Source organism: Brachyhypopomus gauderio, unplaced genomic scaffold, assembly GCF_052324685.1.
Source record: "Brachyhypopomus gauderio isolate BG-103 unplaced genomic scaffold, BGAUD_0.2 sc163, whole genome shotgun sequence".
Classification (NCBI taxonomy): Eukaryota; Metazoa; Chordata; class Actinopteri; order Gymnotiformes; family Hypopomidae; genus Brachyhypopomus; species Brachyhypopomus gauderio.
In genome coordinates, this window is record NW_027506984.1 from 105,537 (window position 1) to 131,302 (window position 25,766).

At 40.4% G+C, this 25,766-nt stretch overlaps 3 protein-coding genes across 5 annotated transcripts in view; 2 read left to right on the forward strand and 1 right to left on the reverse strand.

Moving 5' to 3' along the window:
• The window catches only part of crybg2 (crystallin beta-gamma domain containing 2), a 40,631-nt gene extending 40,260 nt beyond the window's left edge, over positions 1 to 371 (forward strand). Inside the window, exon 22 of the mRNA XM_076994786.1 lies at positions 56 to 371. Coding sequence (XP_076850901.1) covers positions 56 to 144 — 89 coding nt within the window. The 3' untranslated portion in view covers positions 145 to 371. The remainder of the gene's footprint in view (positions 1 to 55) is intronic.
• Positions 372 to 3,408: 3,037 nt separating this feature from the next.
• anxa14 (annexin A14) lies at positions 3,409 to 9,982 on the forward strand. 3 transcript variants are annotated; one of them, XM_076994789.1, is made up of 15 exons: positions 3,409 to 3,459; positions 4,163 to 4,436; positions 4,650 to 4,764; positions 5,658 to 5,744; positions 6,215 to 6,299; positions 6,738 to 6,826; positions 6,976 to 7,089; positions 7,674 to 7,764; positions 8,109 to 8,188; positions 8,337 to 8,375; positions 8,809 to 8,899; positions 9,107 to 9,214; positions 9,310 to 9,365; positions 9,484 to 9,591; positions 9,818 to 9,982. In XM_076994789.1, exons 4-15 carry the CDS (start codon positions 5,715 to 5,717, stop codon positions 9,875 to 9,877), a joined length of 951 nt encoding a protein of 316 aa, XP_076850904.1. In that variant the 5' UTR covers positions 3,409 to 3,459; positions 4,163 to 4,436; positions 4,650 to 4,764; positions 5,658 to 5,714; the 3' UTR covers positions 9,878 to 9,982. The 3 variants fall into 3 exon arrangements, with proteins under 3 accessions (XP_076850904.1, XP_076850905.1, XP_076850903.1); XM_076994790.1 differs by having other exon boundaries at positions 4,163 to 4,417; XM_076994788.1 differs by lacking the exons at positions 3,409 to 3,459; positions 4,163 to 4,436; positions 4,650 to 4,764 and adding an exon at positions 4,877 to 5,306.
• Positions 9,983 to 14,561: 4,579 nt separating this feature from the next.
• Positions 14,562 to 17,050, reverse strand: LOC143501224 (uncharacterized). Its single transcript, XM_076994798.1, has 2 exons — positions 16,893 to 17,050; positions 14,562 to 16,406 (listed from the first exon to the last, which is right to left on the reverse strand). The coding sequence occupies exons 1-2, from the start codon at positions 16,938 to 16,940 to the stop codon at positions 15,864 to 15,866; spliced, it is 591 nt and encodes a 196-aa protein (XP_076850913.1). The 5' UTR covers positions 16,941 to 17,050; the 3' UTR covers positions 14,562 to 15,863.
• Between the last annotated feature and the right edge of the window lie 8,716 nt (positions 17,051 to 25,766).

The window sequence follows — 25,766 nt, forward strand, 5'->3', positions numbered from 1 at the left end:
TTTTTACAGAAAAAGAACAACCAAAAATTTTCCAATTCCCCCTTTTTTTTTCCAGGTGGTAACATGTATGACAAGGAGCATGTGATAGTGTACCAGGAGGCTGAAGAAAATGCCAAAGAGCTATGGGAGGTGGAGTTCATCTAAGACCCGCCCCCTTTCCAGAACCTGTGCTGTGTGTTCTGTCTGTTCATACCGAGGTTTCTCGGTCCTGGTGCTGGAGGAAGCCCCTCTGCTCAGTTTATTGTATTGTCTCCCCTCTCTCTGACTTATGTAACTTAGCGCACGAAGGGCAGAAGGGTCCAGTTTTGTCTTACACGGTGAATTTAGTTTTTTCACCATCCTTCTGAAACTGTAGTACCTTTACCCCCCCCCCCCCAGTAGAGGGCTGCAAGAGTGAAATTGTTTTTGTTCGGTTGTTTATTTTTGAATGTCTGTATAAAGATCGTATTACACAGATATTTCAAGCGTTCAGGGTGACGTTATGCCTTGTGTAACACATGGAACTTTCTGTTGTGTGAATAAAATTAAACAAACACTCAGGTTACATGCAAGCTTCGCCTTGGCAACAAACTATTTTATGCTTTTAAATTGGAAAGCGGTCTGCAGAGACCCAGTTGGTATGTCTAGACACACATCTAGATGGCGCAATAACTCCGCTTGTGTTCTCCTGTGGTTTCTCTTATCTGCTGTCGCGGTCAGAATTGAGCTAAACACGCAATACTGTATTGTGCCAGCTTCCTTCTTTATTTTTGGACAGTCATTAACAGCACCACTTATTTAGTGACGTGGTTAACACCACTGACCACTTCCTCCTCTTTAAACTGTTATGAGGCTATTGCAGTAATGGTTTAACATTAGGATTGATTCAAAACATTTTGGAAGAGCTACCACTGACTTGCAATGAGCCTTTTTAACTGTGTAAATGTGTTTACAGCCAGTGTTAAATGTCTATTCGTTTTTGTTTATTTGTTTCCGTCTTTCTGAGGACTTTTATGGTGACTTTTATATTGTATAGGTTACCCAGGAGCACTACAGAATGGTTAGTTTTATTGATGACCTCACTCTACCAAGACTGTAGTCACATGAACATATCCGTGCTATCTGACTGTAAGGGAAAAGGAGACCTGTTGTCTGTGTTCTTTCTGTTTACCCTCTTTTATACCAAGCCAACAACCTGCCAACACCCCCAAACGAACTCTGATATGATTTTTTACTTTGGTTATTCTGGTTGTAGTGTATTTAATATGGACTTAAGATGGACCAAGCAATAACATACAACCTCTTTATTATTGGATAAGACAGTGAAAACTCATTTTATAATGGGTTGTATATAGGGTTTTAAGTGTTTGTATGTTATAGGAATTATTCATTTACCTTGGTTTTTATCTTGGTTTCATTCTGAGCTATTGAAGAAGAGTTTTTAACATTTGCCAATAAATGCCAAAAAATATATAATAATCTGAGTATTAATACTTTTAACTGTATTCTGTAATTTTATTTGTCAAAGCACAATGTGAATACATCAGGGTCTGGCTTTAATTTTTAAAATAAAAAAAAAATATATATATATAAACTGCTTTGTTCATGTTTCAGTTGATTAGAAATTAACTTCTATAAAATTCTGCATTTCAGGGTGTGACCCTCAAGTACATGAAATGACAAAGCCACATTAAACTCTTTACAAGAGTTGAAACCTCTGTTGAATATGAAACTTTTCATTCTTATTACACTGAAGTTGTGTACAGTAACAAAATACATATTCTTTACTATATTTAGGTGTCTTTTTCAAACATTTTTAATTTAATAACTTCAAGAGACTTTTTCACATATTTTTCACATATTTCACTACATTTCAACGTAAAACAGCGAGATTTGCTACTCAAAGTTGGAATAAAACTGGACTGTAATAAAGGTATGAAATAGTTCAATCTTTCTCTAGTCACAGCCTACAGCCTAGTGACTTGCTTAGCCTAGTCAAAGCGTAATACAACTTTTGATTTGTTTGACATGGAACATGAAACCTAAAAAACTAGATATTGTCTAGCAACTAACAATAATAATATTGATATGACTTAGCAGTTTCTAATTCAGTTTGAGCTGGCTTGTTTAGCTTTGGTAATACAAGGGGATGTAATTCCATCAGATACAAAATAAATAAATAACATTAAACTATAAAACACACACCACAACATCCATTTTTATTACTTAAGATGTATATTTTAGTTTAATTCTATATATAGGAGCGGGAATCAGACCAGTTTCCTCTTCTATTTGGCACCTCAAAGGCACGAGACACGTTATTTAATCCCTCGCGCCAAACCCCTATTCCACCTGTCCATCCTCACTGATGTTTTTATGACTTAACCACAAGGCGCTTATGATTCCTGATCTACTTGAGGGAAATGTCTAAAGGCCCAGGAGTGCACCGGCACTTCTCGTACCAGAATACTTTGAACCTCATTTTTTTGTCGTCAGAAAGTCGACATTTTACATTTTTATCAAAGGCTGGTATATACGCTCTCATCTGCGCGTGCAGCAGCAGGTCTACACAGTTTGACTTCACTGGTTTGACCTGTTCAGTCTGTCCACCTGCTGAACGATCCCTTTGGTCCTCTCGTCTTTTTATTTCTGTGTTAGTGTCGCTCACGTTATCGTTTACGCTAGTCGTCGCTGAATTTTTTAACCTTTCATGGCAACAATCTCAAGTACAACGCACACCTTTTAGTGACTGACTGGAGATCAGTGTTATACGGTGTCAGTCGGTGTGCTGATTAAACTGGGCTGACCTTATATCAGTGGAGTACGTTCTCAGGGAATTGGTGGGGCAATTTACACAAAACGTGTATTTTGAGTAGAAACTCCTAATTGCTGTCTTTTCTAGCTATGCTAGTGGGGTTCTGGGCCATTTTCACGGGTTGCTGAAGCTCTTGAATGACGCCACAGTTGAATATAGAGACAGGGCTCTCAAGTTTTGGATTCATGTCAGAGTGTGAGAGTTGTTGACGGGGAGAGTTGTTGATCCATAGATATGGATCGGAGGTAAATAAACTAGATTTATTTTTCTCGCCGTGTGAAATCGGAAGTGTGGCGTGTGAGCGTGTGAAGACGGTCAAATGCGTGTGTCACACGCTCAATGCGTGAGACTTGAGAGCCCTGGTAGAGAGATAGGAGCACTGTTCAAAACTGATCAACCAGTAGGCCTAAATCAAATGTTGACTGACATGAGACATGATGTATTGCTTTGTTCCTGGTGTGAGATGCTTGTAAGACCAGCCCCGTGGGTTGCAGGTGAAATAGTGAAATAGTGATCTCCACCTGAAAACCAAGTAGCTCTGTCCAGCTGCACCCCAGTGTGGGAGTCAACTCAAAAAATATATAAATGCAGTGTGATATAATCTGCCATTCCAGACTGAGCGTGGGACTGAACTGCATGAGTGACACCGTGTTATGCAGACACTGGTGAGAGTAGTTCATCCACATTCTGTTACACACCGTTCTCTGTTTAGCCCCTTGACACTAAACATACACACATGTACATACACAAACACATTTGTTTGTTTTTTTAACATGTCAAATATGAGGTCAAACATATGTTAATAAACACAAAAATCTCAATAACTGAGATTATTAAAATTTCTGTCAACATTTCCATTTTTTAATACTTTCTATGAATCTGTTTTTCAAAATGCATTTTAAATGTGTTCATAAAGTTGGTAAAGTATTTATAACTCTTGATATAAACCCCTGTAGTTGTACATAATTGTTAAACATCCATAAAAATGAAGCTTATATGTTTTCGTAAAGTGAATTTTTACGAATTCATGCTAGTTAGAGGGAATGCATTTTTTGTGAGTTTTTATAAAGCTGTATGTGAATGAACATAATATTGTAATGACACTGGTCTCACCAACAATTTTTAAAAACATTTAAAATGTGTATTATAATGCATTGTCACTATAAAGCATTGTCATGAAACCTTATGCTATGGTGTAATACCATTTCATAGGTGTGCCTATCACCTATGTATAGTTACAGAGGTATGATGAACACTATATCAAACCATTCTGAATAATTTATGAATGCACTTACAATGCATTATGAATACATTGCCGGATTCATAGCCGGTTCAGACAACAGGGACTTTGTCTGGTTTTCCACATAGCAAGGACATCCGGGGACACGTTGGGATCACCCAGGAGCTGCCGTGTGATGCCTACTGCCACCTTACCCAGGGTGATGCCAAGTACCGGTTGTGTCCCATAACTGCCAAGCGGTCAGCACTCAGCGTGGGCCATGGTATATCCATCCTATGTCATCAGGAGTGACCTGAGAAGGTCACACCGGCCGCCGAGCCCTGCTCTGCCCTCAGCTTTTGTTCTTCCCGTTATCCTCGTGTTACGCTCACTAGCGTCTTCAGGTACAAGACACAGACTTGAGTACGTTCCCTGTTCAAATTCTTCCTTTTGCCATCGCTTTTGAGTTCATATCACGCCAGGTGTTCTGTGAGGATTCCAGTGCATATAGAAATATTTGAGTTGCCAGTTAGCATGGAGGTGTGTATGCTAACTTATTGGCCATAGCCAGGGAATAGATATCTGATCTGATTAGAGAGTGTGAATATCTCTTTGTTTCTTTTGTTCTGATATTAGGTGCTGAGACCATTATGTCATTGTCTGCGTTGGAGCTGTGGACCAATGACGCTAAGCCCAGCGATGCAAACTGATCTGTCTTTTACACACAGCACAAACAACAGGCACTTGAGGGGTGTGTGCTTCATGCTAATTTCTCTCACATTCAGCACATAGCACCTGTAAAATGTACAACAGAAGAACCTTATGTTGCCTTCATTTAAATTTCATGAATTTGGTTAAAGGAAAAAAGCAAAACAGACAATTGACTGAACTGTGGGAGTGACAACGGCCCACTTCAAACAGCATGTATCCATTCATTTTACCCATATAACATTATGTGCCCACATGACGTTAAGTGGTAGAAATGTTGTACTGGGTAGTTTTCAGTAGATTGCTTTAGATCACTGCTATGTAAGGGCCATTTAAAAGGCTCCCAGTAAAGGTCTTAACTGATTTGCTCATCCAATACCCTGTCAAAATGTGTGGGACTGTGTTTTTGAAGACATATTATTCAAAGTTGCCTGTTCATGTTAATCTTGAAATAGTTCAGTTTGTGAGAGGCTGAGGGTTTTTTTCGTGGGTGGTTTCGGGTAGCTAAGATGAACAGATAGTCTTGCCTACAATCACGTCTCTGTTCCTGTCCTCATACCTGTCTTATTCTTCATTCTGCAGCAGGTAAGACATTTTAACATGCGATATAGCCTACTTTTAGCCTGTTACATCATGACCGTGTGTCCACAGGGGTTAGAAAAACCACTGGTGTAACAGCAAAAAAAAGTGATTTAATCTTAAAATGTAATGTCTGCTTAGTTTTTTCTCTCTTTTGGCGCATTGTGGCACATTACACAGTAATCTGTGTAAGATTAGGTTCATTCTGTAATAGTCTATTAAAGTATGAATTCTTTTTCTCCTTGCACAATACAGTAGTCTGAACAGATATGTTATGTTTTAGATGTAAGTATTAGGTGAATGAGAGCTAACATGATGTTAATGATCACTCTCCTTCAACTGTCTTTGGTATTCCAGGAATCTCACCTATTGCGTGCTATTGATTTACCTACGTTCAAGATAAAGTGCATTTCCATGGATACTATGGAATCAGTGCCTACCAATGTGAGTAGATTTTTTTGCTTAACACGCTAGTCAGGTTCAAAATGGACTGGTACACTGAATAATAATAGTAATAAAATAGTACAGTTAAAGAAAACAGGCAAAAGAATGGAGGCTTTTCAGACAGAAGTACTTCAGGCGTGAACCTGCCCACACTCATTTAGCATTTAGCATTTAGCAGACACTCTTATCCCGACAGACTTACAAAAGTGCTCTGTTAAACACTTTGCCACTTGAACGTACCCTAACCACTACAAAAGCTCACAGTCTATGACACAATTGAGCGAGGACACCGCTACATACGTTAATGGGGACACCTAGAAAGAATGACAAAATTAGCACAGGTATAATACCAACCACAGGAAGAACAATACCAATGCTAAATGCCAAAAGGCTTCAGTCAAAGCCCAAAAACAGTGACCCTTACACCACCCCTTCTTCTCTTCACACTCTCTCCTCATGACTTGTGTCAGGACAATCTGGGGACTGTGCCCCCGTTCCCAGACTTCAAGGTGGAGAGAGATATCACTGAGATCCAGGCTGCCCTTGAGCAGAAAGGTACGTGTCAGCTAATGATGCTTTCGACCCTGCCTGACTGGAACTGCATGCCAGTGAGCATCAGAAGGACCAGAGATATGACGCTGTGGGTCCTAAGAGAGGTCAAGCGCTTATTGCAGCCGTAACAGCCAGTCAGGAAGAAAAAGACTTTTACAGTCTAAGACGGGGGCCGGTGCGGCTGGCAGGAGGTTTACTTGACAGGCAGTGACAAGGCCTTCTAAACACTCATAAAGCAGAGGTGCTTGTGATTACATGTACAGTGGTTGTCTCTGATGTATGGAAATAGGCCAGGTTTGTCCCAGGCATATTTTGAAATATATGCTTTAATAAACCATGAAAAAGTCTACTTTAATATAATTTACTTAGCAAGGTATGAGTAAAAAGTATGTTTAATGATGCATATGGTATATTTCAAGCTGTTCTGATGTATTTATACAGACGTGAACACTCTGTTGAGGATCCTGACCAATCGCAGCAATGCTCAGAGACAGAGCCTGAGAGCGTCATACCAGATCACCATTCAGAAAGTAATCAGCTGATCAACTACATCATTACATCATATCTGCGTCTGAGAATCTGAGAATTTGTGCAATATCTGTGTGTGTGTGTGTGTGTGTGTGTGTGTGTGTGTGTGTGTGTGTGTGTGTGTGTGTGTGTGTGTGTGTGTGTTTTACAGGACTTGGTGGCTGGTTTAAAGAAGGTTTTGTCGGGCAATCTGCAGTCTCTGATTCTTTGTCTGATGATGCCCCCAGAGCAATTTGAGGCTTATCGCCTACGACAAGCCATGGAGGTCAGAGGTCATTCATTTTCTTTGTGGTCCTTCATCACCTGTGCAAGCAAAGTGCTTCTGAATTGGGAGGAAGAGGAAATAGTTTGTATATGAAAAAGTAGATCATAACATAAATCAGAACATTCATACATTAATAAAGCCCATGGGGCATGGGGCTTTAAAGTTATATATATATATATATATATATATATATATATATATATATATATATATATATATATATATATATATATACTTTAAAGCCCCATGCTATGCGCACACACACACACACACACACACACACACACACACACACACACTGATTGATACTGTCTCTCACAGTACACTCTCTCACTTTCCCAGTTTAACCCTCCCAGTAAATAAGCTAATTGCTAATTCCTCCCAGTACAACACTTCCCACTCGAAGGAGAAGTTATATAGTTATATAGGAGAAGTTATATATTTATACTGTGTGTGTATATATATATATATATATATATATATATATATATATATATATATATATATATATATATATATATATATATATATATATATATAGTGTGTGTGTGTGTGTGTGTGTGTGTGTGTGTGTGTGTGTACAGGGTCTTGGTACAGATGAAGAAACGCTGTTGGAGATCTTATGTACAAGGACACCAGAACAGCTGTCAACCATCACAGCTGCTTACAATAAAGGTTCAGCAGAGAGAATCATGAAGACAACCCTCCTCACAGCCCGAGTCATAAAGAGCTATAATCATGTTATCAGTTAGAAAGCCTTTCTAATAATACAGTTGTACAGTTTTGTGCCGTCACGCACAAGGTGTTAGGTCTGATCCATAATAGCTGTGTCATAAATGTGTTCTTATCATTTGCACTATGAATAGCAATAAATTATTAAAGAGCTTTTCAATAATAACCTTGTGCTTCCAGTGTGATAACAGTGATAATACTTAATATGTTTTTAATCTATGCCAATTTTTTAAATTTCACATGGCCTTTCAGATGACGCATAACATGTCGTAACTCATATCTTGCAGAATATAAACGCAATCTTGAGAAGGACTTGGTGAGTGAGACGAGTGGAGATTTCAGCAGGCTGCTTGTAGCTTTGCTTAAGGTAACGTCGCCGACGTCCCAAGGTTTCCCAGTCAGTCTCTTGACCAGTGACAGTCACAGCAACTGTGTTATCCAAACAACCGTTGTCCAAATTTGAAGTTGTCCCGGCCACTCCCCCTTCATCATGATCTTTCATTTCCTCTCTGTAGAAGGAACACCAGCCTGGTCTGCTTGAACAGGACGTGATGGTAGGTGTATTTCTCCACTGTGTACATAGTACACACCCTTCCATCCATGTCACACAGAGGTAACGAGAGTGGTCAAGGTGACATTTCGTTCTTTTTTTTCTTTTTTCCTCACTCCTTTCGCAAGTGTAATTCCCGATAACAAGCTAAACGGCGAAGATTGTTGACACTGCGTCTGTTTGGTCAGTGCCGCTGGGCTGTCCTGAATCTAAAGTTCACGTTGGTGAACATGGCAGTGTTTGTTTTTTGACTTCTAATGCAAGCAGAAAAATGGGTAATAATCTCTCTGTGCTGCCCGATGTTAATGTGAGCAAATATTGATTGTCCGGGATAGAATCAGTCAGAGTCAGTCAGTCTCATCACTTTGCCTGACAATTGAGATTCACAGGTTTTCCAGTCCTAGGGGTTAGAGGTCAGCATTGTCAATTCCTTGCAGGCTTTATCAGAGGAGCTCTATGGCAAGAAGGTAGATGCAGAGGTGTGGATCCGAATACTCACCTCCAGACATCCAGCACATCTCAGCAACGGTACCGTGTCCCAGGGCTCTCCGGGATTAGCCCAAGAGGGGTCATGTCTCAGTCTGCTGTTCTTAATGATGAACTGATAAGATGAATCGGGTCAGGTGTGTTAGTGTATGAGGGGAAAAATAAATATTTAATAATGCAACCTTCAAGGATCTGAATTTGAGAACCATGGTACAAATCATTAACTGATTAAAGTGTACTGTCTTTTAGTGTTAATATACCTGGAGGCTGTAATAGACCAGGATGTGAGTGAAATTATAGAGAAACGCTTCGGAGGAATTTTCTCTGGAGACTTCAGACTGGGTTTGCAAACTCTAGGTAAGGTGTGTGTGTGTGTTTAAGAGAGAGAGTGAAACTCTGTATGTGTGAGCAAGGGAAAGTCACCAGAACTTCTCCTTTGATTTTCCCCTCAGTGCGATGCATAGAGAACTCACATCTCTACTTGGCCCAGCGGATCCAAACCATGAAGGTAAAGCCTTCTAATAGTGACACCCATGCGCAGACAATCCTAAAGATTAGAATAAGGAGAGAGTGCGGTGAGAGAACCCCAGATGTGTGGTCTTACAGCCGCTGTGTGTTGTGGACAGTGGCCGCTGGTGCAGGGAGTGATGGTGTCTCACAGTGAGGTGGATCTCCGGGCCGTACGGGTGGCATTCAAGAAGGAAACCGGGACCTCCCTTTACACCACTTTACAGGTCCCTATATGTGACATACACACACACACACACACACACACACACTCTTTGTCAGGAATCTTTCCAATATTGTGCCATGTGTACTGGCAATGAATTCAGTGATCTGAAATGGAGCGATTTATACGTGTGCTGCTGATTTTTGTGATGGTTAGAGATATTCTATCACAGAACCATGCAGCAGCGCACGTAAACAAACACGTTTTTCATTCTGAAATTCTCTCCACAGAAACAGTTCACAGGAGACCTCCAGAAGGCCCTGTTAGCTGTATGCCGTGCTGAGGACTAATGAGGGGGTGAAGGTGAACCAAAGATTTAATGGCACACTTGAGTAAACAAATATTTTTAAAAGCTTATAAACAAAACAAATAAAATAAAACTGTTTTCTACCGAATACCTGTTGTTATGTCTTGTATTACTGCATAAAAGCACCTGCTCATGAGATGTACATATGAACAAATTACAGTCATAATAAAAATAAGTTGTGTATAATTTGTGGTTACTGTGCTAACAAACTCAACATTAGAAATGTCATTAGTAGTACCAAATTATAATTTAGTCTGTACTGTATATGACATTAGAATCAGCTATCTTGTTACCCAGTATTTTTGCTGTTTTCTGTCACGGTAGGCTGTCTCCAGTGAGGTGGACACCCACTAACACAACCTCTCATCACACACCCCTCCCCCCTTCCCAAACACCTTATTATTGACATGCATTACCAGATTACCTGCACCTGTCCCTCCGTTCACTATATAAACCCACAGGTCCTGCCTTACGGTTCTGTGCATTGGACTCACATCCTGAGACTGTCAGTGCAGCGGGACTGCAGGAACCTCCCGTGGACGCCTTCCTCAGAGCGCTCGACGACTCTTACCGCCTTCTGCGCTTTGCTCACACTCCTTGTTTTGTTTACTGCGCCATTTGTATTATTTCTTTATTTGTGTATTCCTTACATTTTCTATATTGATTTCATAACTACAAAGCCCTTAAATAAACCCTTTTTCAATATTTATTTCATAATCACGCACATCTTAAGTAAACCCATTTTCTATATTGATTTCCTTATAAACATCTTAACCTTTGCTGCAGTGTTTTAAAGTCGCAGGGTGTCTCAGACGTACTTAGATGATGATGACAAACTTTATATTGCCTGAACCTTAGAATGCTGATAGACAAAAGTTAATGAAGCAATAACCCCGGAAATAACGTGACCTGTTTTACTGATAGAAGTGCGTGCGTGTGTGGACCATAATACATAACCATGGTGTGGACCATACATACATATAAACACACATAGTTACAAGCAGTATCACATATCAAACATCTATAAACATTCATCTGTTGTTCATTTCCAACTCCAAATGTTAAGGAAGTGTATTTTTATGTTAGGTAAAAATGTAGGAGTATTTAATATAAATATATACACATAGTAAGGGTAGCAGGGGGGGGGAGGGTGAGCACACAGCACATCTTCCGGACGCTGTTCTGATGAGCCCTAAAAGTACAGTCAGCTCCAGGCCACAGAACAAACAAGGTGCTCGTGTTCAGTAATCAGGTGACTGGGAGCGGGGCAGGTGCGCTTGTGTGCTTTGCGTGTGTGTTTTGTGTGTGTGTGTGTGTGTGTGTGTGTGTGTGTGTGTGTGTGTGTGTGTGTGTGTGTGTGTGTGTGTGTGTGTGTGTGTGTGTGTGTGTCAGTGTTCAGGTCTCTCAGGCTTGGTGCCTGGCACACCGCAACACATTCATACATGCATCTTATGTGTGTATAAGCATATAATAAATGCATCTTATATACATATTGAAGATGTATTTGTTTATTCCATAAAATACGATTAGTTAGTCATGACACCGTAGTACACATTGTGGGCGCTTTTAATTTATTTTGACTGACTCTTATTGGTGAGACAGGTTAATCAAAAATGATCTCACTATTATGATCTCACTATTATGTATCACTAGCAGATGTAAGAACGTGTGGGTGATCACTCACTGCAGTGGTTAGCACCACTGACATCACAGTGGAACTGTTAATTGTTCAGGAGCTGCTAAATTAATCACAGATGTTTCCGATTCAGATTCTTTATTGTCATTGTAACGAGTACCACGAAAAGTAAACTACAGGTCTTTCCAGTGCACATATAAAACTTTAAATGAACAACAAAGAAGGAGAAGAGAAATATACAGAATAAATAGCATTCAAAGCTCTAACAGCGGGCAGGTAGAAGCTGTTATTCAGTCTGTTTGTCTTTGATGGTCCTATACCTGACGACAGTGGCTCCAACAGAGTTGGCCAGGAAGGGGTGAGTCCTTAAGGCTGGTATTGGTTCCCCTAAGACAGTAAGGACCATGAAGATCCTCCAGTGTGGGTAAAGGGCACCCAATGATCTTCTCTGCTATATTAGTGACCGTGCAGCTGGCAAACCACGTACAGAGGCAGTGTGTGAGGATGCTCTGTGGTGTAGTGGTACAAAGTCACAAGCGATCTCTCGTCTAGGTTATTTTTCCTCTGGGATGAAGTGGAGTCTTCATCCCAGTAAGCGGACTCATCTCCTCCAGTGATATGTCCTACAGCTGTGGTGTCATCTGCATACTTAATGAAAGAGTTGCTGGTGTGGATGGGTGTGCTGAACTATAATCCACTTTATTTAACTACATTCTAGGATTCTAGGAAGAAATGTCTAACTGAAGCTATGTTAATGTGAACTGAAAACCTAACTAGTTTGCATAAACAGGAAATTATATGCTATTTTCTTTAAAAAATATTTCCTCTTGCTTTTATATGAATGGTATTTATTTAACCCTTTATTTGACCAGGCAGGTCACAGGGACCATGTCCTTAATGACATTAACAAGAGGAATGAAATATTCAACAGCAAAGCAACTCCCAAGCCTAAAAAACTATTAAATATGATGAACACCAAAAATTAACACAATTGTTCATTCCATAGTAGAAATGTCCAGCAGTTTATGTTTATGTTATGGCTCAGTTTTATTTCATATTTTGTAGACACGTTCACGCACCAGATGCAAATTGATTCTCAGAAAGTGGAGTCTTAGCTGTGCCTTCTTTGTGTGTGTGATGTTCCTGTCCCAGTTCAGTGTTTCCGAAAGTGTGACCTTTTCCACATGGGTCCCACCAATGAGAATGCGTCAAATGTCCATTTTGTTTCTCCTGAATGATTATGATTAGCTCCTTGGTTTTGGACATGCTCAGGAGCAGGTCGTTTTCTCAGCACTTCACCGTCAGCCGTTCCACTTCATCCCAGTAAACGGACTCGTCTCCTCCAGTGATATGTCCTACAGGTGTGGTGTCATCTGCATACTTAATGAAGGAGTTGCTGGTGTGGATGGGGGTACAGTCAGAGGTCTACATGCTGAAGGTCTAGAGGCAGAAGAGCAAATGGCTCAGCACGCAGCCATCGAGGGGAACCGGTGCTGAGTGTGTGAGCTGTGAGAGCTGTGTGGGACGATCCTGACGCTCTATGAGCGGTCAGAAAATATCTCCTTAATCCAAAGGCATGTAGAATGAGGTAGACCAAGGTTCAGCAGTCTACTCACGAGACTGTGGGGGAGGATGGTGTTAAAAGCTGAACTATAATCCACTATATATATAACTACATTCTAGGAAGATATGTCTAACTGAAGATATGTTAATGTGAACTGAAAACCTAACTAGTTTGCATAAACAGGGAATTATATGCTATTTTCTTTAAAAATATTTCCTCTTGCTTTTACATGAATGGTATTTATTTACCCCTTTATTTGACCAGGAAGGTCACAGGGACCATGTCCTTAATGACATTAACAAGAGGAATGAAATATTCAACAGCAAAGCAACTCCCAAGCCTAAAAAACTACCACCAAAAATTAACACAACTGTTCATTGCATAGTAGAAATGACATGGCAGTGAAGTCCAGCAGTTTTTGTTTAAGTTATGGCTCAATTTTATTTCATATTTTGTAGACACGTTCACGCACCAGATGCAAATTGTAGATTTTTTTTTCTTTTTCACTGAATTTCAGAACTGGAATCTCTACACATTGATATTTGTTACAATGAACAGATTGCTGAAATCTGAGATCTACAGAAATCAAACCTAAGGCACTTTGCCTGTACCAACCGTACTATATTTTGTGATCTCCAAGGGAACGTTGAGTTCATGAAACCCTGTCTTGCCACTAAGCATTGTGGGTACATGCAAGGTCTTTCAAACCAGCTCATTCACATGAATACATGTGTGAGAACAGACTGGTCGACTGGCAGCCGTCTGGTTTCTTCGTGCCAGGAAAAGAGTCCAGCAAGGCTTGGATGTAATGTTCCACAGTCAGTAGTTTCATGGAGTGGAGACACGTGGTGTGAAGGTTGGAAAAAAAAACACCTGACTGTTTCCCTTTGTGCAGGCAGCCAGCAGATCACAAGAGCTCCTTAAACAGAACATTATATGTCTGGCGTCGGAGACATGCTGGATCTTTTCTTCTACGCGCTGCTCAGGACACGCCCCAGAACGTTAAAATAGAGCAGCTTCACCATCACAAAAGCTCCCGGGTCATTTTACTCATCTCAAATTAGAAGGAATTTTATCTGACCCACATCATGAAGAAGAGACGTGGTACACTGACCTCCAAACATATTTGGACCATGAACCTCCATTTATGCTGTATGTTTAAGCACATTGGTTGTATTTTGCATACAAATGTCATTGAATTCATAGTTTCCCACACACTTCTCTTGAGATGCTTCACAAAGCATTGTTATTCACGTTAGCGCTGAACAGTTCCTGGCCTCTGTGTCTTTTTTAAGACATTATATGCAGGCACCTTCATGTACTGGGATTATTTTAACTAGTCCATAATTCTTCAAAATGTGCCACGGGTTACTTGGTTGTATTTGTAGCACATTATGACTGTACAAAGCATTTTCTTCTAGTGAACCGTGAGACCGTTGCTCATGAATCAGCATAACAACTCAAATGTCAAGTTCAAAGTCAAATTTATTTACATTGCTCTTTTTACAACACATGTCACAAAGCAGCTTTACACATGCATGGGTCCAGGTTATTAATGAGCAAGCCAGAGATGACAGTGGCGAGGAAAAACATTGGGAAGACATTGGGGGAGACCTACGCAGTTACATCACCTCTGTCATGTTCCAGCTATGAAGAAATATGCAATGGATTCTCAGTTTCATGTGGTTATTGCTGCTGTTAAATCCCACAACTGGTTTAACTGGTTCATCGTGACCGTGTCCGTAAGACTCCAGAATCATATTTATACTTTTACAAAGTATAATAAGCTCTTCTAGTACTGATGGTGATGAAATGTTAATTTTATGATTAAAAATTTATTCTTCTATTCTCTCTTTATTGGACATCATTTTTTTCGCTGTATAACACCTGTTTGTTAAAACCTTTTCTATCATTCTGTTTGTTTGGTTTTTAGGTTTTTGTTTGTTTAGGTTTAGCTTCTAGATTGTAAGGTCCTCCAAATTGATCTAGGTGTACTAAATTGTCTAGGCGTAGTTCTGTTTGTTCAGCTTTCAAACAGTCCTCTTGTCTATCATAGTTGTTTTAGGTTTCATGTTTCGCGTTTGATCTTTTATGTGGTTCCCATGAGTGGTCCCAGCAGCCAAAAGTCAGCAGGTTCAATCAGTTGTGCTGCTTGAATTTATTGCAGGTGAAAACATGAGATTTTCAGCTGAAATAAGCAATTAGACTCACTTTCTCACATTCACACACTAACACACAGACACGCCGACACACACAGCTCTGTCCATTCACCCACTAACACACAAACACATAAACACACGATTGGTTCGGACACATCGGCAAGAGTCCGTCTATGGATTTTTTTCCTCACTTTATTGATTTACAACAGTCTGTTATAAAAATGAAATAGTGTGACGTAAATATATTAAACAATCTCTCTTCGGTTAACATGAAGAGAAATTTTATGTGTGTGTGCGTGTCTGTATGTGTGTCCGTGTGTATGTCCATGTGTGTGTGTGTGTGTGTGTGTGTGTGTGTGCGTGTATATATGCGTGTGTGTGTGTGTGTTCTCTTGCTCAGTTTTGGCTAGGCAGGCCAAGATGTTGTCAGCTTCATGACTACAGTATTGCAATAGTTCCACTGAGCCTATATTAAATAATATTAGATTTGTAAGCACTCCTAACCTTGCACAGGATGTTTTAATCTGAATCTCATTAGCAGTCTTTCAGTGGGCATAATCCCCCACACCCACTGGGTACTTCCTCCGTTTGGTATTAGTCCAATTATTCTTCACTTCCACAGCAGGTAAATTGCAGGCAGAACGCAGGTTATTAACGAAGCTTTAACATCGGGACTGCCGGATGGCGTCGTGCTGGATACAAATATTGTGGTGGAGTTTTTCATTGGCGTAGTCATGTTGAGGGTTGTTGTCATGGTGCTGTTTGTTGGCATCGTCATGGTGCTGTTGGATGGCGTCACCGTGGTGCTGTTGGACGGCATCGCCGTGGTGCTGTTGAATGGCTTCACCGGTGTGCTGTTGGACGTCATCGCCGTGGTGCTGTTGGACGGCATTGCCGTGGTGCTGTTGGACGGCATTGCCGTGGTGCTGTTGAATGGCTTCACCGGTGTGCTGTTGGACGGCATCGCCGTGGTGCTGTTTGTTGGCGTCGCCGTGGTGTTCTTGGATGTTACCATGGTGGTTGTGTTTGACGGCATTGTTGTGGGGCTGCTTGACATCATCCCCATGGTGTGGTTTGCAACCATCGTCGTGTTGATCTTCCCTGGCATCGTAGTAGTTGAGTTAGTCGCATTTTGTGACATAGTTAATGTGCTCTGTGAAAAAAAATGAATGACATTTTCACTCGATTGGACAAATTTCACTGAGAATTTCGCAAACAACATAGCTTAGACTGTAAAAAATGACAAATTTCAAATGCTATTATTATTAATGCAAATGCAAGTGTTTTGAACTTGTCAGGGCAGAGTAGGGGCAGGGGGTGATGACAGGGACTAACAGGAAAAGTATTCTGTCCATTACTGTCAATTGTAAAGTCATCACAAGTTGTATCTAACACAACCACACCCAATGACAAAAATGGCATGAACCCACGGGAATTTTATGTGTACTGAATTGAAAAAACTGATCAGTAGCTCTGATTTTCAGAGCAGCCAGAATTACTTTTGTGAAATTGATGGCTGTCACTGAATATGACACTTTTGCACTTGCTCCAGTCAGTGCTACAGTACATTTGCGACATCAATTTATATACCGAATCTACTCCAGTCAGTCAAATAGTTCAGAGCCAACTTGTGACTTACCAGTGTCACCAGACAGGTGGCCAGGGCCAGGATGCAGACGTTCGCCATCAGTGGCTTCTTGGTGTGACGGAGAAAAGATCACAAAAGTCAAACGTGTGTGGTGTGTCAGTGGCATAGGAGTTTCAGCATAATGCAGGTGAACTTATTTATATACTGTCAGCATAGACACACCCAGTCACGTTATCCAATGTTCCAGGAAGGTGTTGGTCAGTGCTATTTCTACAAGGGCTAAGCCTCCTCCCCAATCCAGAATAGAGGAACTGTTATCTGAACCAGACCACAGAACATTGGCAAAGCACAATCACAATCACTTTATAGCCTTACAGCACTCTTACTGCTATGACGTTACAGTTCAATAAACCCAGAAGTGGTCTTTATGATTAACCATAAACCTCTGATCTTTACCAAACCAGGAGTCTTAGATGTGCATTTTTTAAATATTAAGAAGTTTAATAGCTTGTGTTTTTGACAGGCACAAAGAGTTGACACTTTTGATAGATGGCAGGTTGATGGTTACTACACGAACGACAATTTCTAATATAAAATATAATACAACGTAATACAACGCACATTTCTCCTTTCATTGTATTTTTATTTTTATACATTTTGCATATTATCTTTTTTTCTTGTTTGTTTTTCACAAGACGTCATAGTTTGATGTTGATGTCAGGCTGTAGGAAGCGACGAAGCAGAACATGGCAGATTAGTGTGGCACGCCAGAGTGAAGCTTTCACGGTGTGAATGTCCAACATGTGTGCTCTCACACTGAATGCTTCGTGAAAACATGACTTCAACACCGAACTGGCAAAATTAAGATGCATACATGGAGTCAGTTCTGTTCAACGGTGTCTCTTTCACTGGCATCTATCTATGAGATAATCTGCCCTTGACAAAGTCCTGAATTCGCCTTTTATTAGAAGATTTTAATTAAACTGAAACAGCTGGTTTTAGACAGCGTCAATTCGTCTTGGGAATGACGTATACAAGTACTGCACAGTGGTCAGAGGGATTTTAAGGTCACTATCTGATGCTGGTGGAGGAAAACGTTTCCTAACTCACTCCTCCAAAACACCCCAAAGTGGCTCAATAATATTTAGATCTGGTGACTGTGCAGGTCATGGGAGATGTTCAACTTCACTTTCATGTTCATCAAACCAATCTTTCACCAGTCTTGCTGAGTGTATTGGTGCACTGTCATCCTGATACACGGCACCGCCTTCAGGATACAATGTTTGAACCATTGGATGCACATGGTCCTCCAGATTGGTTCAGTAGTCCTTGGCAGTGACGCACCCATCTAGCACAAGTATTGGGCCAAGGGAATGCCATGATATGGCAGCCCAAACCATCACTGATCCACCCACATGATTCACTCTGGGCAACAGTCTGGGTGGTACGATTCTTTGGGGCTTCTCCACACCATTCTCCTGGATTTGGAGAAAACAGTAACAGTACATGTTTCACTTTGTCCACAGCCCAAGATTTGTGCTCCTTGCACCATTAAAACCGACATTTGGCATTGGCACGAGTGACCAAAGGTTTGGCTATAGCAGCCCGGCCGTGTATATTGACCCCGTGAAGCTCCTGATAGTTTTGGTGGAAACAGGAGAGTTGAGGTGCACATTTAATTCTGCCGTGATTTGGGCAGCTGTGGTTTTATGTTTTTTGGATACAATCCGGGTCAGCACCCGAACATCCCTTTCAGACAGCTTCCTCTTGCGTTCACAGTTAATCCTGTTGGATGTGGTTCATCCTTCTTGTTGGTAACCCTTAAATGGTAAGCACAATAAAAGTTAGAAGCAGTTGGGTATGATAATAGAGTCAAATAAATTTATTAAGCAAGTAAGAATTTATTAAGCAAGTATAGATTAAATAAGCAAGTATGGATTAGTTCCAGAGACCCCTGTTACAGACGCACAAGGTGTCTGCCACAGAGAGCCCAGATTCCTCTCTCCAAACTCTCATCTTTTATACTTTAATCATAAGCACGCACGGTGTCCACGAGGTGAACATGAGGTGATTACCAGAATATGTTTGGGTAAACGTGACATAATTAACACATGATTTAACCCTAACCCTTTGACGACACTTGTCCTGACTGGGAAACAGTGTTTTCATCTCACACACATGCGCGTTTGACGAAAATGCCGGGGTGAACTCAAGCTAAGCGAACAGCACATTAAAAAACAAACAACACAAACTTCAATATAAACATAAAGCGTGATATGCTTCAGGACTTTGTCACGTTTGGAGCACACTACGGGCTCTGTTATGTACGCAACTATTGTTTTCTAGGTAAAAAGTGGATAAACTCTGTTATCAACACTCTTTACGATGCCACTCACCTTTAGGAAGAAGAGAACAGACAGCAGCAGTAGTTTTTAAACCTCCCTCAGTCGTTTGCGGTGCCTTTGCTGCACCTCGTATGTGGTTTATTCCAAACGTGTGACAGAAGAACCGCGTCTCACCAACGAGACTAAAAGCAGAGTCACTTCATGTCGCTAGTCTCACGTTTTCCACGTTTCTTTAAAAGTATTAGCGGCTCACTAGGCTTGTAAACAAACCGCGCAGCACGAAGATGTAGCAGTGTGTCGCCCTCAGAGCTGATGAGGTAACCGGGCCACGGCACAGACCGTTAGTGCAGGTGAGAGCGGACCGGCTGGGGAGCCGCATGAAACCAGGCAAAGAGCCGCAGGTTGGCCACTCCTGTTCTAAGGCCTACAGAGCCATACCAGGCCTTGAATGGCTTCAGTGTCCTACTTACACGATTAACACATATATAGGTAAAAAGCTCTAGCTTATACATCTAATGTGTTTAATATATACTAAGAAAGCCTGGCATAAAGGGAAATCATAAAATTTCCATCACATGCGCTAGCAAGACATGGACCATCAATTGGTCCTCTTTTGAACTCTGGTATGTCATTCATAATATTGTGTGCATAGCAATATTTTGAGCAAAACTGTGCTCTTACCCTGCTAATTGACACACTCTGCTCTTACTGGTGCAATGTGCAAGGAATGAAGATTGGCCACCAGGATGGTCCAATTTAGCCATGAAACCTCCCACACTAAAATGTTGTTTCAGTTTCATTGTCCAACCCCTGTATATTAAAGATTTATATCTTCACCACTAAGGTAGATTCGATACACATCTCGATACACTGTCACCGAAACGATATAACTGCGATACTCTGAAACCCCTTGTCGATACGATGCGATACAAATCACTCCTGTTCACGATATGATGCGATTAAAAAATGATTTGATAACAATATGACTTATTATATGAGGATTCGGTTTGATAAATGATCATTCGATACAGTTAGTTATGGTTTGAGGATGTATTGGCCTAATCCATCAGTTTTCTTAACTCAATAGCACAATTCTACTTTACTCTCTAACAATTTAAGGGATGTATGCATCTGGGGTGGGTTTCCCGAAACGTTCGTAGCGCTTTGTAACCTCGTATGAAACGTATGAGGTTAAGAAGTACTTAGCGCTAAGAACGTTTCAGGAAACTCACCCCTGGTTGTTTTCAATGGAGCAAAACCAATACATAATATAAAAAAAATGCATAATTCAGTATATTCAGACAGAGCATAAATTTATTCAAGTGAATTATTTTCTCCATCTATATTTATACAAAACGTTTAAAACATAAGATGAACAGTTTTTAAAAGTACTGTATTAACATAGTGAAAATTATGATCTGCAACACTACTGTCTGCTAGACTTACGAGGGGGTAGCGGCCGCAGAGATGTCCATACCGTGTCGTCTTTTCATGTGTGTCGCCAGGTTCGTTGTGCTACTAACGTATTTGATAGCCCCACGGCATTGTTTGCAGATTGCGTGCGTCTTGTCAAGTTGACCACCTCGCTTAAAAACCCGAAATATTGCCACATGTTTGATTTGTGTGTCTTTTTTGGTGCCTTAAATAGCTTTGTCTTTGCTAATGCTCTCGTTTCCCTCCATCTTTGTTGTGTACGTCTGCGTGCTTGCGTCAGTAGCCTACCTGAGGACACGATGGTGCATTTATGTTGCCTCGAAAAAAAAAGAAATCAATAAAAATAAAAAAGTATGTTGCCTCTGTAAATACGTTAGAATAAGGAATAGATACTGGAAAACAAAACACCCAATTTAACCATGGTATTTGCCGATGCAAAAAGGCTAGAGTCGATGCACCATAAATTCGCCCGCAAATTAAACCCGATGCACGTTGAATCTACCGGTGCACTGCAGTCGAATCGCAGACGTGTGCCGAATCACCGATGTGAATCGGTGAATCTCCCCATACCTACTGTATATATATGTATATGTGAGTGGCTTCATGGCTAAATTGGACCAGCCTGGTGGCCAATCTTCATTTTAAAAAAATGAGCAATTTAGTGATTTTGCTACCTCTACCTTTGATTAGATGAAACTGTGAGACAGTAGAATGAAAAGATATTTGAATCATCAAGATTCAAGAATGGGGTTGAATCAAGAGTGAATGAATGTTCAACTTATATAACACCTTTCTAGATACTCAAGGTCACTTTATTACAATTTTAACACAGGTACAACTCTTACATTAGCATTCACACACCGGCCAGAAGCGGCAGCCAATCGCACACAGTATACTCTCTACCAGGATCCACAGCCCCCTGGGGGACTGAATGGTAGAGAGGACAGACCCTAGTGGTAGTGCACCATCCACCACTGGGCATACAAGCACATTCATGCACAGACACTCGGATAACTGCTTTTATTGAACATGAAGACACTCAGGGAGAATTTGTCAGGGAATCAGTAAGGACAAATTTACTTAACCTCCATGTCTTTGGAGTGTGGGAGGAAACCGGAGACCCCAAAGGAAACCCAGACAGACACAGGGAGAACATGGAAACTCCACTCAGATAGGGACTTGAACCTAAGTCCCCAGTGCTGAGAGGCAAACGTGCTAACCACCAAGCCACCGTGTTGCCCAAGTGGGAATAAATTAAGAGTGCAGTTGATTCAAGAGTGGGGTTGATTCAAGAATGGGGTTGAATCAAGAGTGGAAATGAATCAAGAGTGGAGTTGATTCAAGAGTGGAGTTGACTCAAGAGTGGGGTTGATTCGGGCACCTCTCGATTTTGGTGCGTGCAAAGTTACAAGGTGGAATTCATGCACTTGTACGGCACTTTGACGGTCCATTTTCAGTATTTTCCAGCACCTTCTGCTTAATTTACATATTTATACAGTACAAATGCACATATACTCGAAATTATTCCAAATAGTTCGCTTTTTATCTCATTAAAAGAGATGTTACCGGGTTTGGTAACAGCAGAAGTGCAGCATAATAAGCTTGTTGGCATTTCAATGTACATATATTGGCACCTTCCACACCTTCAATATCGAGTGATCGTGGCGGTGAGGGTGAGGAAGGAGACCACCCCTGGACCTACCTAGAGACAATGTTTGCGTTTGCTGAAGTGAAAGTAAATCCTATAGGATGAAGTGCCATTTCTCCCTCTCTAAAAAGGGTGAAATATTGGCCTTCAAAAATTCACCTTTGAACCTGTAGAAACACATCAATGTAAGTTATAAATATAACGCACAGAAGACACACCAGCTTTAGCTGTCAGTAAGCACTAGTTAGGTTAGATATCTTAGCTAACTAACCTAATTATGTTCATGATGTGCTGCAGTATTCACTTAACATTAGCTGGCAATCATAAAGGCGATGTCACGCTGAGTTGTGTTTTTAGCAACAGTAAACCGTGTTTCTTTTCATGCTGACTAATCATGTGCCCATTTTTATAGTGTAGTGTATTTATAGGGTAAGGGCATTTATTGAGGGTAAACTCAGGGCAGTAGGCTCACCCTTAGAATCCGACGGATGGATTTTACATCCAAAATGCACCTCGTTTTCTCAGATAAATTAAGGCAAACTTGTACTTCTGTGTCAAACCAACGACGTAGCAGGACATAGGTTATCTGTTTTTTGTGTATGAAGTGTTAAGCCCAGTTTTTTAAGTTGCAACTTGTTTGTACATACAGAACACTTGTATTTGTGGTCTTTGACATCTTTGATTTGTAAGTGATGTATAAAAACAATTGATAATCAAACTTTGACGGCATTCTTTAATTAATTCAAAACACAATACTTGTACTTTTTACTTTCAGTACTTGAGTAATACATTTTAGACTAAACTACCTCAATACTTAAGTACAAAAAATGCTGAATACTTCTGTACTTCTACTTAAGTAAAGTTTTTAAAGAACACTTCAACTTCTACTCAAGTCAATTTTTTTGATAGAGTACTTGTACTTTTACTCAAGTATGGGTCTCTAATACATTATACAAAACACTGCTCAAGAGTGAGGTTGACTCAAGAGTGGAGTTGAATCAAGAATGAGGTTGATTCAAGAGTGGGAATGATTCAAAAGTGGGGATGAATCAAGAGTGAGGTTGATTCAAGAGTGGGGTTGAACCAAGAGTGGGGTTGACTCAAGATTGGGGTTGAATCAAGAGTGGGGTTGATTCAAGAGTGGGGTTGACTCAAAAATGGTGTTGAATCAAGAGTGGGGTTCATTCAAGAGTGGAGTTGACTAAAAAATGGGGTTGAATCAAGAGTGGGGTTGATTCAAGAGTGGAGTTGATTCAAGGGTGTGGTTGGTTCAAGAGTGGGGTTGACTCAAGAGTTGAGTTGAATCAAGAGTAGGGTTGAATCAAGAGTGGGGTTGACTCAAGAGTGTGATTGATTCAAGAGTGGGGTTGACTCAAAAATGGGGTTGAATCAAGAGTGGGGTTCATTCAAGAGTGGAGTTGACTAAAAAATGGGGTTGAATAAAGAGTGGGGTTGATTCAAGAGTGGAGTTGAATCAAGAGTGAGGATGAATCAAGAGTGGAGTTGAATAGTGATTATAATACATCATACATTGCAATAAAGACACAGTACAATCAATGTGATATCGATTTCAACACAAAGGCACAAAATGACACTTGAGCTAAGTCACGCTGATCAGACTCACATCTTCCTGGAAAGATCACTTTTGGTTCCATCCCTTCTTCTGTCATTACAGTTATACAATAATTAATGTTTAACTACAGCCTCAAGAAAATCCCTGCTAATCATAAAGTGCTTAGATCAGTCCAAACTGGCCAACAGTGTACAGTGGTTTGAGTCACTGAAGGAAGTTCTTGTCGAGGCATTTTTCTGTAAAGATAAGACACTCATTGGCCATGATTTGGTCTGCCTAGCCCTGATCTGTTTTCCTTTACTGCTGCTCACCATTGTCTTGTGTTGGACAGCCACCAGTCCATCTATAAGACACACCTGCTTTACACAGATATGCATTGCCCACTTCTTTAGGTGCACTAGGTTCTTAACAATCATGTCTTATGTTAGCTCATGTAGCAATGGTCAGGTTCAATGACCAGTGGATCTCTGCTGATGGGATCCAGTGATGGTGGCAGTGACATCAGAACATATAAAGGAATGAACACAGGGTAGAAATAACTGATTAACCTTTGCTGTAATTCATTGTCAAGCTGATAGAGCTATTCATTTTTACAAACACCAGATGTGATCGAGCCCTGCCTCATCTGTGGTGTTTGTAGAAACGAACTATTAAATGTTCAATTAGCTCATGTGGCTTTGATAAGTGAAAGCATTTTAAGCTCACGTTTGCTTGTGTGTGCATGTCAATTCGTATGTCAGTGAAATTTGAACTCATAAGGATCAAATTAGCATGTGACCACTGCAGTCTACTCAAGCCATGAGGGTTTTGTGACTCATTGTGTAAACACTGAGAGTTTTGTGGAAAAGAAACTTAGCACGACTCTGAAACTCAGCATGATTATCTGATTATATCCCTCCGCAGAATGTGGGTGAATTTACATATCAGTCAGAAAATCTCATCATGGTATATATTCGGCTGTATTCCAGATTTAAAACCGAACTTGGTGTATAGATTGCATTAATTGTTTTTATTAATTTATGCAATTCCATGCAATTTTTTTTCTTTAAAAGGTTCAAACCAGATCAGAGAGCAGATGAACACAATTATTTCAAATTGTACATTTAAAAAATAAAACATCTGAGGTAGAGAGGGGAAGACATTCACGTGAACATGAAGAGTGTAGCGGGAATTTGAAGACATCTGAGCAGCAGGCATTGAAAGCTCCAATGTTGGTGGCCTTCATCTCTTGGAAGGAAACGTGTTGAGTTACATCAGGAGTCGGCCAGTGCCAAGAACAAGAGGAACCAGGTCAGTAGGACCAGACAGCAAAGCCATGCCAGATGCTCAAAGTGGGATCAATAAAAGAAGACAGGGCATTGAGTTTCACACATACAGAAAAGGGATTCTGACTTCCTGAGACTTCCTGGGTGGACTTTGGCTTTTTGATTTTCCTGATATGGATTTTGACTTTGACAGTGGAAACTTTAGCAACTGTTTTGAATTTACTGAAGACTGTTAAAATGAGAGATCATTAAAATGGGGGGACAACAGTCCTCTAGGAAGGGTAGAAAGTTAAGAGTTACAAAGACAAAGTTGACCCATCAGTTTAAGGATATTTCAGAAAACGACAGTAGCATTGCTATGATGGAGGATACATATTTTTAGGTACTTTATATGAAGCTTGAAACAAAGAGATGTGAAATATTACAGCAAGGTAACTAACTTCCTTGGGTACTCCACCAATATCAGTCCATTTTGACCAATCACAATAATTACACAAGCAGACGGAAAATCAAATCTACCAATAGAACGAAAACGTTAGTTAAATGATCAAAATAGAAAAATAATTTAAAGATGTCATATACAGTTTTATATTAACACCAAATGACATATAACATTGTTATTAATCTTATAAATATTTAAGGCTTGTAAAGTAGACATAA

What these genes read in the sequence shown, in the direction of transcription:
- anxa14 (XM_076994789.1), top strand. Translation starts at nt 5,715, where the DNA reads ATGGATACTATGGAATCAGTGCCTACCAAT. An exon ending in ACCAGATCACCATTCAGAAA is followed by an intron (nt 6,827 to 6,975) that starts GTAATCAGCTGA and finishes TGTGTTTTACAG; the next exon opens with GACTTGGTGGCTGGTTTAAA. An exon ending in GCCTACGACAAGCCATGGAG is followed by an intron (nt 7,090 to 7,673) that starts GTCAGAGGTCAT and finishes GTGTGTGTACAG; the next exon opens with GGTCTTGGTACAGATGAAGA.
- LOC143501224 (XM_076994798.1), bottom strand. Translation starts at nt 16,940, where the DNA reads ATGGCGAACGTCTGCATCCTGGCCCTGGCCACCTGTCTGGTGACACTG. An exon ending in CCACCTGTCTGGTGACACTG is followed by an intron (nt 16,407 to 16,892) that starts GTAAGTCACAAG and finishes TTTTTTTCACAG; the next exon opens with AGCACATTAACTATGTCACA.